Consider the following 13,081-nt stretch of genomic DNA (forward strand, 5'->3'; position numbering starts at 1 on the left):
AGTAGATATATAAATATTTAAATATATTACTAAACCGGGTGTGGTGGCTCAAGCGTGTAATCCCAACATTTTGGTAGGCCGAGTTGGGAGGATTACTTGAGCCCAGGAGTTCCAGACCAGCCTAGGCAATATAGTGAGACCCTGTCTCTACAAAAAATATAAAATTAGCTGGATGTGGTAGTGCCCGCCTGTAGTCCCAACTACTTGTGAGGCTGAAGTGGGAGAATCGCTTGAGCCTGGGAGATCGAGGCTGCGGTGAGCCATGATTGCACCACTGTACTCCAGCCTAGATGACAATGAGACCCTGTCTCCAATATGTATATGTGTATACACACACAGTATTTTGAGATAGCATTTTAAAAATCAGCCTAAATATCTTTGAAGTTGTTACTGGTAGTACTTAATTCTTGGTAAATCAGACATTTAATATTTTCTACATTGTTTTTGATTATATTGTTTAGTGTCATTTTATGACTTTTTGCATATGAAGTGTGTATGACAGGATAGAATTGAATTTGAATGGGTTCTAATTTATTTGGTTATGGGTAATACCTTCATTATTACCTCATTAATGTATTCTGGAATTTAAAAACCATTTTTTATATAAACGACTTATATAAAGGAGTTAAAGTTGATATTTCAAAATTTACTATTATATATAGTGATTCTGAAGATGGGGAGAAGGAAAATGAAAAATCTAAAACTTCAGATTCTTCAAATGCCGAATCTAGTTCAATAGAAGACAGTTCTTCAGATTCTGAATCAGAGTCAGAATCTGAAAGTGAATCTGAATCCAGAAAAGTCACTCAGGTAAGATATTATGCATTTGTTGTAATTGAAGGTAAATATTCTTACAGCAACTAAAATAAACAACACCATCCTTATCTATGCCTGTGATTTTTTATTTTTTCTAGATAAGCCTTTCCCTTATAACCTAACTCTGAAGAAAAGCTAGAAACTTTCAAAAAATCTCATCCCTTGCCACCGAAATCAGGGAACTCTTATGCATATGGCTTTTTTTGTTCTTGGCTAGGTTGTGACAAGGGGTGTTTTTGCTGAAGGGACTGTGAAAGGAAGTCACAAAAAATAGTATTGAGCAAAGAATTCTAAGCGTACATACATCATCAGAAATTTAGACTATTCAGTTTTTTAAAATATTGGGCATTTTGCATAATAGAGTATGTTTTAAAGCTTTAATTAAAGAGTATACATTCTTTAGTAAGAATTTGCATAGACATTTAAAAACAAATGCAAGAACCACTTATATAATAAAATAATAATGCTTTTTGGTAATAACGTTTGTAACACTGAATTTTGCCTGCTTAGCAGGAAAAAAATAAAGTATAAATTGCAAAAATGTAGTTATTAATGTAAAATGTATTCTATCTGATTTCAGGTCTAGTTAAATGAATAAAATAATAATACAGAATTCAGACCTAATTATAATTATCTTTTTGGTCTTTAATAATCACCCCCTTCCTATAAATGGGCCGTGTTCATGCTAGACTTCAAGTATAGTAGTTTTATATATAACTGTGTTATTCTGTTTGTTGAAAATATGGCCAAACTCTGCCTTTGATTCAGTTCAGTTTCTTCTTAATCCAATATTGTTTTTGTTTATTTGTTCTATTAACTTGAATTTCTTCAGTATGTTATCTGAGTAGGCAAGGATGAAAATTAATTTATTGAAGTAGACAATTGCCCTCCCCCATCCAAAGATTTATTGTTAAAGAATGTTTTTAAAATTGGCTAGCCTTATTTCACATTTTCTTGCATATATTAAAACCTATCTTAAACTTGAATTTATATTTAAAACTTGTGTCTGTATATAAAATAACCTAAGATTTTTATTTTTAAAAAATTCACATAAAATCTTAAGAGATTTTATGGTTTATTAATCTGGCCTGATATAAAAACTTATCACATAGTGAGTTTGATGTACTCTCATTTCATACTTACATCAAATTACCAGAAAGTTTAAAATGTTATTGAAAATAAAGAGAGTTACAAATCGACAGTAAGTACAACCCAGAGTAAGAAGTATTTTTTTAAAATGACTGAACAAGAAATCAGTGAGTGTCGAGTGGTGGAAGTTATTCTTAGGAAGTTTTATAACAGTTGAAAAATTATAGACTTCAGTTCCTCTGTACTATTAGAAGCAGAGCTTTAGGATGCCATTAAAAAGCCACAGTGGTTGAACATCATGTTGTGTTGTACCCCTTCCTCCCCCTGAAAAAAACAAAAGAAGATAAAAGCCACGGGGGCACTCCAGGTCAGTGATTCTGTTTGTTTCTTCTTTGTCAAGGACTTTCAGTCATCAGATTAAATCTCTTGATAGTTAAAAATATTTTCCTGTAAAACGTCAGTATAAAACAACTCAAACTATTGCAGTGAACCAAGGCTTTTGAGAAATTTGGGTTTCGCTCACATTGTTGATAGTTTTGTGTTCATGTGTTTCCCTTAGGTGGCTTATTTATATTAGAATGCCTTTTCCCATCTATAATAGGTAGACAGGACTGTGGAATTTTTTGCTTTAGTTTAGCAATTGGAATAAGTATTCTCCACCTTGGAGCTACCTACTACTTATTTATTTCTATTTCTTTCTGAATAATTTGGCATATACCATGCAATTGCAGAGTATATCTATTTTCTAATAATAGGCGACTATAATTGTAGAAAAGTCCTCCTTGCACCAAGTGTTGTGGCTTCTGCTCTAAATTATGAGTAATGAAGGCAGATGGTGGGTACTTTACTTTAATTTAGCATGACAATATGTTAGTGCTGAAAATTCATATGCCTTATATCTGCAGCCTAACTAAATCTACACTTTTACGCTTTCTTTTCTTTTTTTTCATTCAGACAATGTGTTTTGAGGGCACTGAGCATGAAAATGTGACCTAGGAGTTACCTTGAATACATGGCTCTCAGAACAGTTAATTTTTATGGTAGTTCTATGAGATAAGCATAGTGTTCTACTTGTTGGGAGAGAATATCTTTGTTTCAGTTTCCTCATCTGTAAAGCAGAAATGCTAGTACCTACCTTATTTCTTTCAAGTGTTATGTCAAAAATAAAATATGAAAGATCAATGTAACACACTATATAACTATAAAACAACAGTTTTAACATTCTTTAAAATTTCATAAAAGATCAACAATATTGGAGAACATCAAATGCTAAAAGTAACCTAAATTTTTTGGTAACTTAAGTATCCTGCTTTTTTTTCCCACTCTTTTTACACTATTCAGGTTGTAAGTCAACATTTAATTCTGTTCCCTTACCTACAGCCTGTGAGCTTAGCCACTTTCTTTAGAAGAGAGCTGCCATCCACGGTCAGTGTCTCTACTCTCTAACTCACAGTCTCCATTTACCCTACTTTTCCTTTGAATGCAGCTCTGTGTAAGATTCACATCCACTTCCCCAAGGGTAACTCCTACTTCCTTTTGGTTTTGTTTTGTTCATAATCATCTGTCTCCTTCGCACCTTTAATCTCTTTCTCCATTCATTCCTTTTCTGCCAACTGTAGCATTCAGGTTTTTTCCTCATTTAAAGAGAGAGAGAGGGAGCATGGAGTGGAAAAGACAGTGTGTGTGTACATGAGTGAGAGTGAGTTTAGAAAAATAATCTACGTATCCTGCATCTTGTACTTCTTAACCCAGTTATTTCCAACTCTATCCTACACATACTGCTCTCTGAAAAGGCAGCGATGATCCTTCCCCAAACCCAGTAGCCTTCTCTTATTCTTGGTCTTTTTGTATGACTGTTCCCCGACTACTTAAAAGTCTGCATCCCTTTTGTTCTGACTTTTTTGACCTTTCATTCTTTCGGTTGCTTCACTTTTTACCGGCTTCTGACATCCAACTGTGAACATTGCCCCCAAATTAGTACTTAGTACATATTAGTTTTTTGCGATATTAATTTATGTGAATGAATTTTTCTTTAGTCTTCTTTTTTTCCCTCTAAATTTGTCCTGTTGTGAGACCTAATTCACTCCTATAGCTTCAGCTAAAACATTTATGTTAATTACTTCCATGGTAATGTCTTTCAGTCTTTAAAATACATTTCAGCTTTTCTTCCCAAATTCATACCAAATTTTTAGACCTCTCTGAGGCTAACCTAATACAATCAAACCTAATTATTTCCAAACCGAATACAATAAAAAGACGTGCTCTACCATTTGTCACCAGCATTCTTTTCATTCTCCCAGATCTGAAGCCCCAGAATTATCTCTGACTACTCTGTCATTCTGTATGTTTAGATAGTTACCAACTCCTATAGGTTCTGTGTGTTATTTCTCACGTCTGTTTCTTCTTTCCCTACTGCCATTATTCTAGATCAGCTCTTCATTACCTGCATAGACCACTGCCATTGGTTATCCTCTGACCAGTGCTTTCCCAACCCCAAGTCCTTCTATACAACTGCCAGATGGATATTAAATTCACCTGGCCTGATGGCCCCTTGCCATTTGAGTTCAGTAAACTCAGGCTAGCTTGCCCAAACCTACCTAGTCTTAACCCTACCCACCCTGTTTTCTTTTCTTTTCTTTTCTTCTCTTTTCTTTTCTCTTCTCTTTCTTTCTCTTTGTCTCTTTCCTTCTTTCTTTCCTCTTTCTTTCTCTCTCTCTCTCTTTTCTTTTCTTTCTTCTTCTTTTTTTTTTTTTTTTTCAGAGTCTTGCTCTGTCACCCAACCTGGAATGCAGTGGCATGATCCCAGCTCTTGGCAGCCTCGACCTCAGTCTCAGATGATCCTCCCACCTCAGCCGCCTGGGTAGCTGGGACTACAGGCATGCACTACCATGCTTGGCTAATTTTTTGTATTTTTAATAGAGAGGGATTTCTCCATATTGCCCAGGCTGGTCTCGAACTCCTGGACTCAAGTGATCCACCCACCTCAGCCTCCCAAAGTGCTGGGATTACAGGCATCGGCAACTGCCCAGCCACACACACTAAATTCTAATCCCAGTGGAATATTTGTGGTTCTGTTAACACTCTGTATCCCTTCCTATTTCTATGCCTTTGTTCTTTCTTTTTTCATCCTTTACTACAGAAAATAAAAGCAAGGGAGAAAGTAGCCTCATATCACTGTGACCCTCCACTTCTCCTAGTTGAGAATGGCTACAAGGAATGAAAAATGTTACTGATGATGGGGTATCACTCATGTGAATGGGACAGTCAAAAGGGTGAGAACCACAAGGGGATTATTTACATTCTTAAAATGCCCCAGCATATTCATGAGGCACAAAACTATAGACACACATTCAGGTGCCATGTTTGTTTGTTTGTGTTATTGATTGGAATATGTCCTCATTTGAGGTCAGATGTTGTCGGTAATGACCGGAGAAAATTTTGTTGTTATAATTATGTTGATGGATAAGTGTATTTTATGTGTAGGTGTTATTTTTTGAAATATATTTAATTGAGAAATATTTTTAGTATAGTCCTTTCAATGAGTAATTCTTTTGTTCCAAATAACACCTATAACAAAATTACTTTTAGTAATTACTTATTTTATGTGATTTCACATACTTTACACAATGTAAAGGGAAAAATTTTTTTTATGTGAAAGAGTAGAGAGAAAACGCAGTAATGTAGACCACATTGTATCAGGAAGAGATTCACATTTATATCACTTTATCCTGTTTTTGACCAATATAATTAAGTTATATTCTGCTTGTAGTTAAAATTATGTGAACAGATGGTGAAAAAATTTATTTAAAATGTTGCTTTTACATTTCCAGGATTTTTATCCTTCGTGAAACCTAGGCTTCAGTGTTCCTATAACTACCCAGTATATTAGAGTGCTCCTCCACACCATAGTTATTTCAGCTACGTTGTTAGTCCACTATTTGCACCTTATTCGTGATGCAGTATTCTGGTTATATCTATAGGGTCTGTGTACTAATTGCTGAAGATATAGATAATCTATGATTAAAATGATAAAAACTTTATGATTGTAATTTATTGTGAGTACATTTTATGTATTTTCCTTATATATATTAACATTTTAATTACATAAACTATATGAAGCATAATAATCTACCAATGTGAAAAAATATAAAGTATTTAATATACTTGCACTTAATAATACTTAATATTAAAAGCATTTCAGTATTTGAATTAAAACTAAGATTAAGGTGCATACTAGCTATGAAGAAAATAGTACCCACTATAGCTACCTAGCAGTGTTTGAGTTGCTCTTGTCAGTTATTTTTATCTCGGGTTATATTTGTGTCTCAAAACTTTGCTGATTCCTTTTGGGAGGTGCAAAGAAACTGAGTGAATCTCTTAGGTGCTCTAAGGATCAGTCACTAGTATTGTGACTGGTGTCTGAATGTCAGTAAATATTAAGATTTGCCTTAATAAAAGATTTTGGAAATAAAGCTCTTTTATTTGAAAGATTCTTGGGGATAAAGTAAATTTGGCGTGTGGTGTGAAATAAATCATGAATAAGAGTGAAAGGAACTATTTTTTGACTGGTGTTATGTTCTGTTTGAAAAATATGCAAGTTTTAATTATGTTTTTACAACTCTTTTTGTATGTTGCAATTATATAACTTTTATAAATATTGGAGAATATTGGGTTTTACTGTTATATTGCAAAGCCTTGCCTCTCAGTTTATGTCTTTCCCAATTTCATTTATATTTTAAGTTCTCTAAAATAAACATGTTACTCAATTGCACTTGAGACCTTTAAAATGAAGTGGATTTGGATTAAGCAGGCTTTCCTATTGAAGTAGGCGCACTCTAATAGGAAAGATGGGTTTTAGTGGGCTACACTTCTTTTTAACTCATAAAGAAGTCTCAATTTACCAGGGGTGTACTTTGGTTTAAAAGTAAAAGTTTAAGTGTGAGCCTCAGATTTTTGAAATCATATTTGTCAGTTAACTTGAATGAAAGAAAGTCATGAAATTATCCTTGGTTGATAATTCTAATCGAAAATATTTCATGCAAATATCTTGTCCTGTGAGGCTACAAATTAGCTTTGATTTTTTTGTTGATTTCAAAGCACAGTATGGCTTTGACAAACTTTACATACTGCTTATCCTATTTTACAGTTTCAAATTTCAAACCTCTTTACAGTGGTTTCCTCTTAGGATGCATATTTGATGCTTGTCGTGTCAGGTCTTTTTTGTTACTTGCCTTTTTTTTTAATCAGCATGAAAATGAACATGCATAATACATTAAAAAATCTTTTCAGGTACATTGTTACATATTTTTGTTTGTGTTATTTGGAGGTTAATAAGTATTTCCAGGATCTTTTATTTATTATTTGAAATGAAATACATTAAATAGAAAACAGTTTTTTTAACCCTGTGACTTTGTATTGCATTTTGAAAATGTTGATGTGTTGAGGTGTATAATTGAATACCATAGAAACAAAATGGAGATTTGAGGATGATGAATTGAAAACTAGGTATTTTTTGTGGTAGGATTCTACGATCAGTTACTGTTGTCCTTATAAAAGTCTAATACAGTCACTCAGCTGTTAAAAACCTAATCCTCTATTTAAAAAAATATACAAAAACAAATTGTCTATCTTTCTGCCTGATCTCTTCTCAAGTACTAACACAATGGAAACAGTGGGTGATCTGTCAATGTGTTTGGTTTGTCAATGATGGTTTTGTATAAATATTGGGAGGGTAAGAAATAAAATCGCACAGTAAAATATGATTTCATCTGCCTTTTCTCTGCAGCTCCATGGCTCATGCTGCGGTGTGAAATTCTCATTTTACACACTTTGCAGGCGGAGCACATGAATTATGCATTGAGCAAGAAAAATCTCCTGCCTCAAGTCCTATATGCATTTACCCAGGTTCTGTCTCTATTACCAAGATGAATTGCAAATGGAGAAATGTTTGATGGAATAGAGCTCTTAACTTCTTTGTTTAGAATTCAGAATTTTATTTTTATAGTATATCCTTTAAGTATGAAAATGTTTTGAACTTACTATGGATTTTTTAAAATGAAAAATGAAATCTAATATAAGAGGAATACCAAACACATCATGAAGCATTTTATAGCCTTGATTCAGAATGCAAGGGTTTTTCAATTCAGTAGAAATGACCATTATCTATTGCTAATGTTGTATTTCAGTCACTGGTTATTTGCTGTTCTCAGAAAGTCAATGAAATTCTGTCCTTTTGAAAGCCTTTTTTCTCTCTGTTCTAGGCCTCTAATAAGAGATTATGCCAATTTCACATGTAGCTCTGTTCTGTGTTATATGTGACCTGATATGTATTTAATAGATACTGTTACACACTCTTGGTTGTGAAGTAGAAAATAAGGTATAGACTTGCCTTCAGCTTTAACTTTATCTTGATTTGATAGGTTTCTAATTTTTCAGGTGGGGAGGTTACAGTTCCGTAAAGACAGTCATGCACCATTGTAGCTTATAGGAAGCTGCACCCATTGTGCTCAGCATAGCATTTTGATAAGTCACATGATGATATGCTCTTTTTGTTATATGTTCTTTCTTCACAGGAATGATATTCTAGTTGAGACGGCATTTTCATTCGGCACTTGCTTTCATTTACTTGCGACTTTTAAATTTTAGCTTCAAAACTAACATTTCTTCTGTTTTTTTCCCCATCTTAGACATTGTTTACTCATTTGAGAAATGGAGAGAGGGGCAAATACTATTTCTTTCGTTTTTCAATAAGGAATGAAAATTAAAACTTAACTAGATGATTTGGAGTGTTCAGTGATAAAAATAATTACTTTGAAGATGAAAATTAGTGCCTTTTTAAGTGTATTAATAATGTATATTATTATGTGGTCCTTGAAGTTTCTGAGTATCAGCATAAGGGAAAAAGCAAGTGAAATTTAAATGATTTTAAAGTGTTACCTATGTATAATTTTATGTAATGCTTTTGTTCATGTATGTGCACTGTTGTAGGAGCTCTAACACTGTGTAAACTTTAAATGGTGATAAAATATATTTTGTTTCAGTGGTACCTTCTTGTGGCTAAATGAATACTTTGAAAATATTTATTAGCACATTAACAATAAGCTATAGAATTTTGGTTGATTATAAGTTACTTGAAGGCAGCACTGTATCTGTCTTGGCTGTTATTTCCATTGCTTGGCACAGAATCGAATATATATTTAGAATTCTATACATACCTATTGAATGAATGATGAAATAAACAAAAACATTTTAGTAGAAACTTTAGTTTTGTTCTGTGATTTGAGAAAATTTAATGCAAAAAATAGTATAGATTAGAAAGATAAACTTTGACCCAATTGTATTTAACGCCCTACTTTTTGTTGGCCTTTAGTTATTTGTAATGCACTTAATTAATACAATTTTCTTTTTAAAAGATTTACAAATTTTTTCTCAATCTCTAACCAAACTGTGAACAGTTCAGGCTTAGGGGCACTGTATTCTGGTTCATGGATATATACATTTTGTAAGTACAGTAGACCAAATAAGCAAGTATCTGCTGGGGGAAGCCCTAATTATATGCAGATATGTTTTGAAATATTTATTTTCTCTACAAAACAGTAGAAAAAGTGAGTGAGTCCTTTCAACTCTAAAAAGAAAGAGCCTGGGAATGTCATTTATAGATTTTAGTGAATATCTTTGGCAAAGAAGTTTCATACAACCCAGTATAGAAACATAAAATATCTAGTACAATGCCTGTCACAAACTGTATCAGAAAAGGCTGACCTATCACAAGCCTATCAAAAATCTCTGAGCTCTGCATATATTGAGTATTTCTTTTTCTAAAGTAAACCTGTTTAGAAGTTATTTTCAAGAATATTTGTGGACTCTCTACTGAAGAGCCACTTTACATTTTTATGTTAGCAAGAAGTTGTCAGGTTATAAAATAATTATATACCTTTAAATTTTCTTCTGACATTTATAATTTTTAAACACACAATAGTTTAAAATAACGGTTTGCATAGTGGGTAAGAAATACTTTATGCTAATTGAGACAAATGTTGATTCAGGAAAACATTTTGTATAACCATACAGAAGTTCAATTTGTTGATACCACTAAGCAGAGAAAAAAAATGTTTTGGAATATTAAGGACTACACAGATTTTTAAAACAGAACATGTGATAAATGAAATATTTGTTATTTTATAGGAGAAAGAAAAGAAAACAAAACAAGATAGAACTCCTCTTACCAAAGATGTTTCACTTCTAGATTTGGATGATTGTAAGTATTGTAATTTAAAATATTTCTTCTGTGTTTAGTAAGAGTATTTTTTATTTGTATAGTACCTTTTATTTACGTGTCCCAAAATATATCAATATTTATTGTGTAAGACTTATAGATGAATAATGCAAGAAAGTTTTGGAAATCAGTGATATTTGTTTATTTCATCTATTCAGCATATCACTTTATTATCACATGAACAAATATAGATGGCCAAATAAAAGTATACAAAATTCATTTTTAAATCTTTTGCTTTAGTAATTTATATGTGTTTTGTTAAATAGTCATCCATATCTTATAACTTCTACATTGTGAAATGTGGATTATGGGGATTGACACATCTAACTTAAGGAGGTAGAGGATTAAGGAAATGGAAAGGACATCACCATCTTCCACTTGGCACAATTTTAGTAGCAATGGAAAATAGGTTACAAAGCTTTTGGAGGCCAGTTTCGCTACCCCTATCAGTCTTTTACCTGCAAAAAATCTTTGTCCCAGCAAATCTTAAGAATTCAGAATCCTACAAATATATTCACCCAAGTGTGCAGAGATGTATATATATTTATCACCTCCCGTTAAATCCTCCTGCATTGTGAGAGAGAGATAGTGGTACTTTGTTGCACTAGGAGAAGAGTAACAAGAAGTGAGATTTCATGAATATTAAACTACTGTCATTTTTTGATAGAGATTTTCTGTGCTGGGAGTGAGTTATGTTTTAGATTATCTCATTCTGTCATAGATCTGTTCTGCTTATATTGTTTACCTGCCCTGTCCCCAATAGCCATGGCATATACTTAATATAGAGAAATTAAAATATATAATGCAGAGAAATAACAGAGAAACTAAAAATAAAATTGGAGTTAAATTTGAATCATGTTTTACATATTAGCTAAGATTTTCAGGTTTGGTAACATCCAGTGTTGCTAAGGTTTGGAGAAACAGATGTACATGTTTTTGGTAGAAATATAAATAGGTACAGCTCTTTGGAGTCATTTTAGCAATATCTATCAAAACTTAAATTGCACATATCCTTTCACGTAGCTGTTCTTCCCCACCCCCCGAGGCGGAATCTTACTTTGTTGCCCAGGCTGGAGTGCAGTGGCACTACCTCGGCTAACTGCAACCTCAGCCTTCTGGGTTCAGGCAATTCTCCTGCCTCAGCCTCCCGAGTAGCTGGGACTACAGGCACGTGCCACATCACGCCCATCTAATTTTTTGTATTTTTAGTAGAGACGGGATTTCACTGTGTTAGCCAGGATGCTCTTGATCTCCTGACCTCATGATCCACCTGCCTCAGCCTCCCAAAGTGCTGGGATTACAGGCGTGATCCACCACACCCTGCCGAAATAGCAGTTCTTTTCCAGAAATTTATCCTACTGATAAACTACTGATAAAATCAGATCTTATTTCTTTCTTATTTTAAACCCTTGAATTTAATGGCTTAATTTTGCATTTAGATGAAAGCCCATACTCCTTTCCCAGGTTTCTCAGACTGTGGATGATCTGACCCCTCTCTGCTTCTTATCCACATTTCATCCTACTTTGTTTTTATGCGTTTGTTACACATACCAGGCTCATTTCTGTCAAGGGCCTGTCTACTGCTGTTCCCCTGCTGAGAACAGTTCCCCCAGATTTGGCAGGCTGATCCTTACTTCCCCAACTCAGAAGTCACCTACTCTTACACACTGTCTTGGCCCCTTTGAGCTGGCATAACAAAATACCTTAGACTGGATAATTTATAAACAGCAGAAATTAATTGTTCGTAGTTCTGGAGGCTGGGATGTCCAAGATCAAAGTGCCAGCATATTTGATAATTGGTGAGGGCTAGCTCTGCTTCAAAGATAGTGACTTCTGTTTCCTCATGTGACAGAAGGAGGAAACACCATCCCTTATATCCCTTTTATAAGGGCACCAAGCCCATTCGTGAGGGTAGAACCCCCATAACCTAATTACCTATTAAAGGCCCCACCAGAGTCTGGATTAGGTTTCAATATGAATTTTGGAGAGACACAAATATTCAGACCATAGCACAAACCTTCACCTGTTATTCTTGTCTTCATGGCATTTTTCACTATCTGAAATTACCTTAAAATTTCGGTATCTGATTATTGTCTCTTTCTCCTGACTAAGATATAAGTTCCATGAGGACAGGATCTCTCTCTGTCTTGCTCACTGCTATTCCTAGTGTATAGAGTGGCTCCTGCCAGTTAGTGGGTACCCAGTAAATTTTTCTTGAATTAATAAAACATATAAAGGCATATATAAAAATTTCATTGTGGCATTGTTCATTGGTTAGCTCCGGTGTCCTTGTGATGTAGGACTAACCTGGGAACAGACAAGAGTAAGACTTTCTTTTTTTTTTTTTTTTTTTTTGAGATGGAGTCTTGCTCTGTGGCCCAGGCTGGAGTGCAGTGGCCAGATCTCAGCTCACTGCAAGCTCCGCCTCCCGGGTTTACGCCATTCTCCTGCCTCAGCCTCCCGAGTAGCTGGGACTACAGCGGCCCGCCACCTTGCCCGGCTAGTTTTTTGTATTTTTTGGTAGAGACGGGGTTTCACCGTGTTAGCCAGGATGGTCTCGATTTCCTGACCTCGTGATCCGCCCGTCTTGACCTCCCAAAGTGCTGGAATTACAGGCTTGAGCCACTGCGCCCAGCCAAGTCTTTCATTTTATATTTTGTATCTTTCTGTGACATTTGGGTATCTGACACATGTATGTTTGTAACCTTCATAATTTTAAAGTTTAAAATTATAAAAGAATAACAGTAAAGTACATTTAAAAAGGAACAAAGAGTAAATGTTACAAGAGACTAGAATATACTAATTACAACTTTTTCTTCTTATATTCAACTTTGGATTTCCTGGCAACTATGGTAAAAAAAAGAAAAACCTATAAAATGATATAATTGTTATAGTTCCATT

At 34.2% G+C, this 13,081-nt stretch overlaps 1 protein-coding gene across 4 annotated transcripts in view; it reads left to right on the top strand.

The window, feature by feature from the left end:
• Positions 1-13,081, top strand: part of AP3B1 (adaptor related protein complex 3 subunit beta 1) — a 294,984-nt gene that overhangs the window by 186,228 nt on the left and 95,675 nt on the right. For all 4 annotated transcript variants that reach the window (XM_050795644.1, XM_050795645.1, XM_050795646.1 and 1 more), the window contains exons 20-21: positions 663-810; positions 10,090-10,162. In XM_050795644.1, coding sequence (XP_050651601.1) covers positions 663-810; positions 10,090-10,162 — 221 coding nt within the window. The remainder of the gene's footprint in view (positions 1-662; positions 811-10,089; positions 10,163-13,081) is intronic.

This window comes from Macaca thibetana, chromosome 6 (assembly GCF_024542745.1).
Source record: "Macaca thibetana thibetana isolate TM-01 chromosome 6, ASM2454274v1, whole genome shotgun sequence".
Taxonomy (NCBI): domain Eukaryota; kingdom Metazoa; phylum Chordata; class Mammalia; order Primates; family Cercopithecidae; genus Macaca; species Macaca thibetana.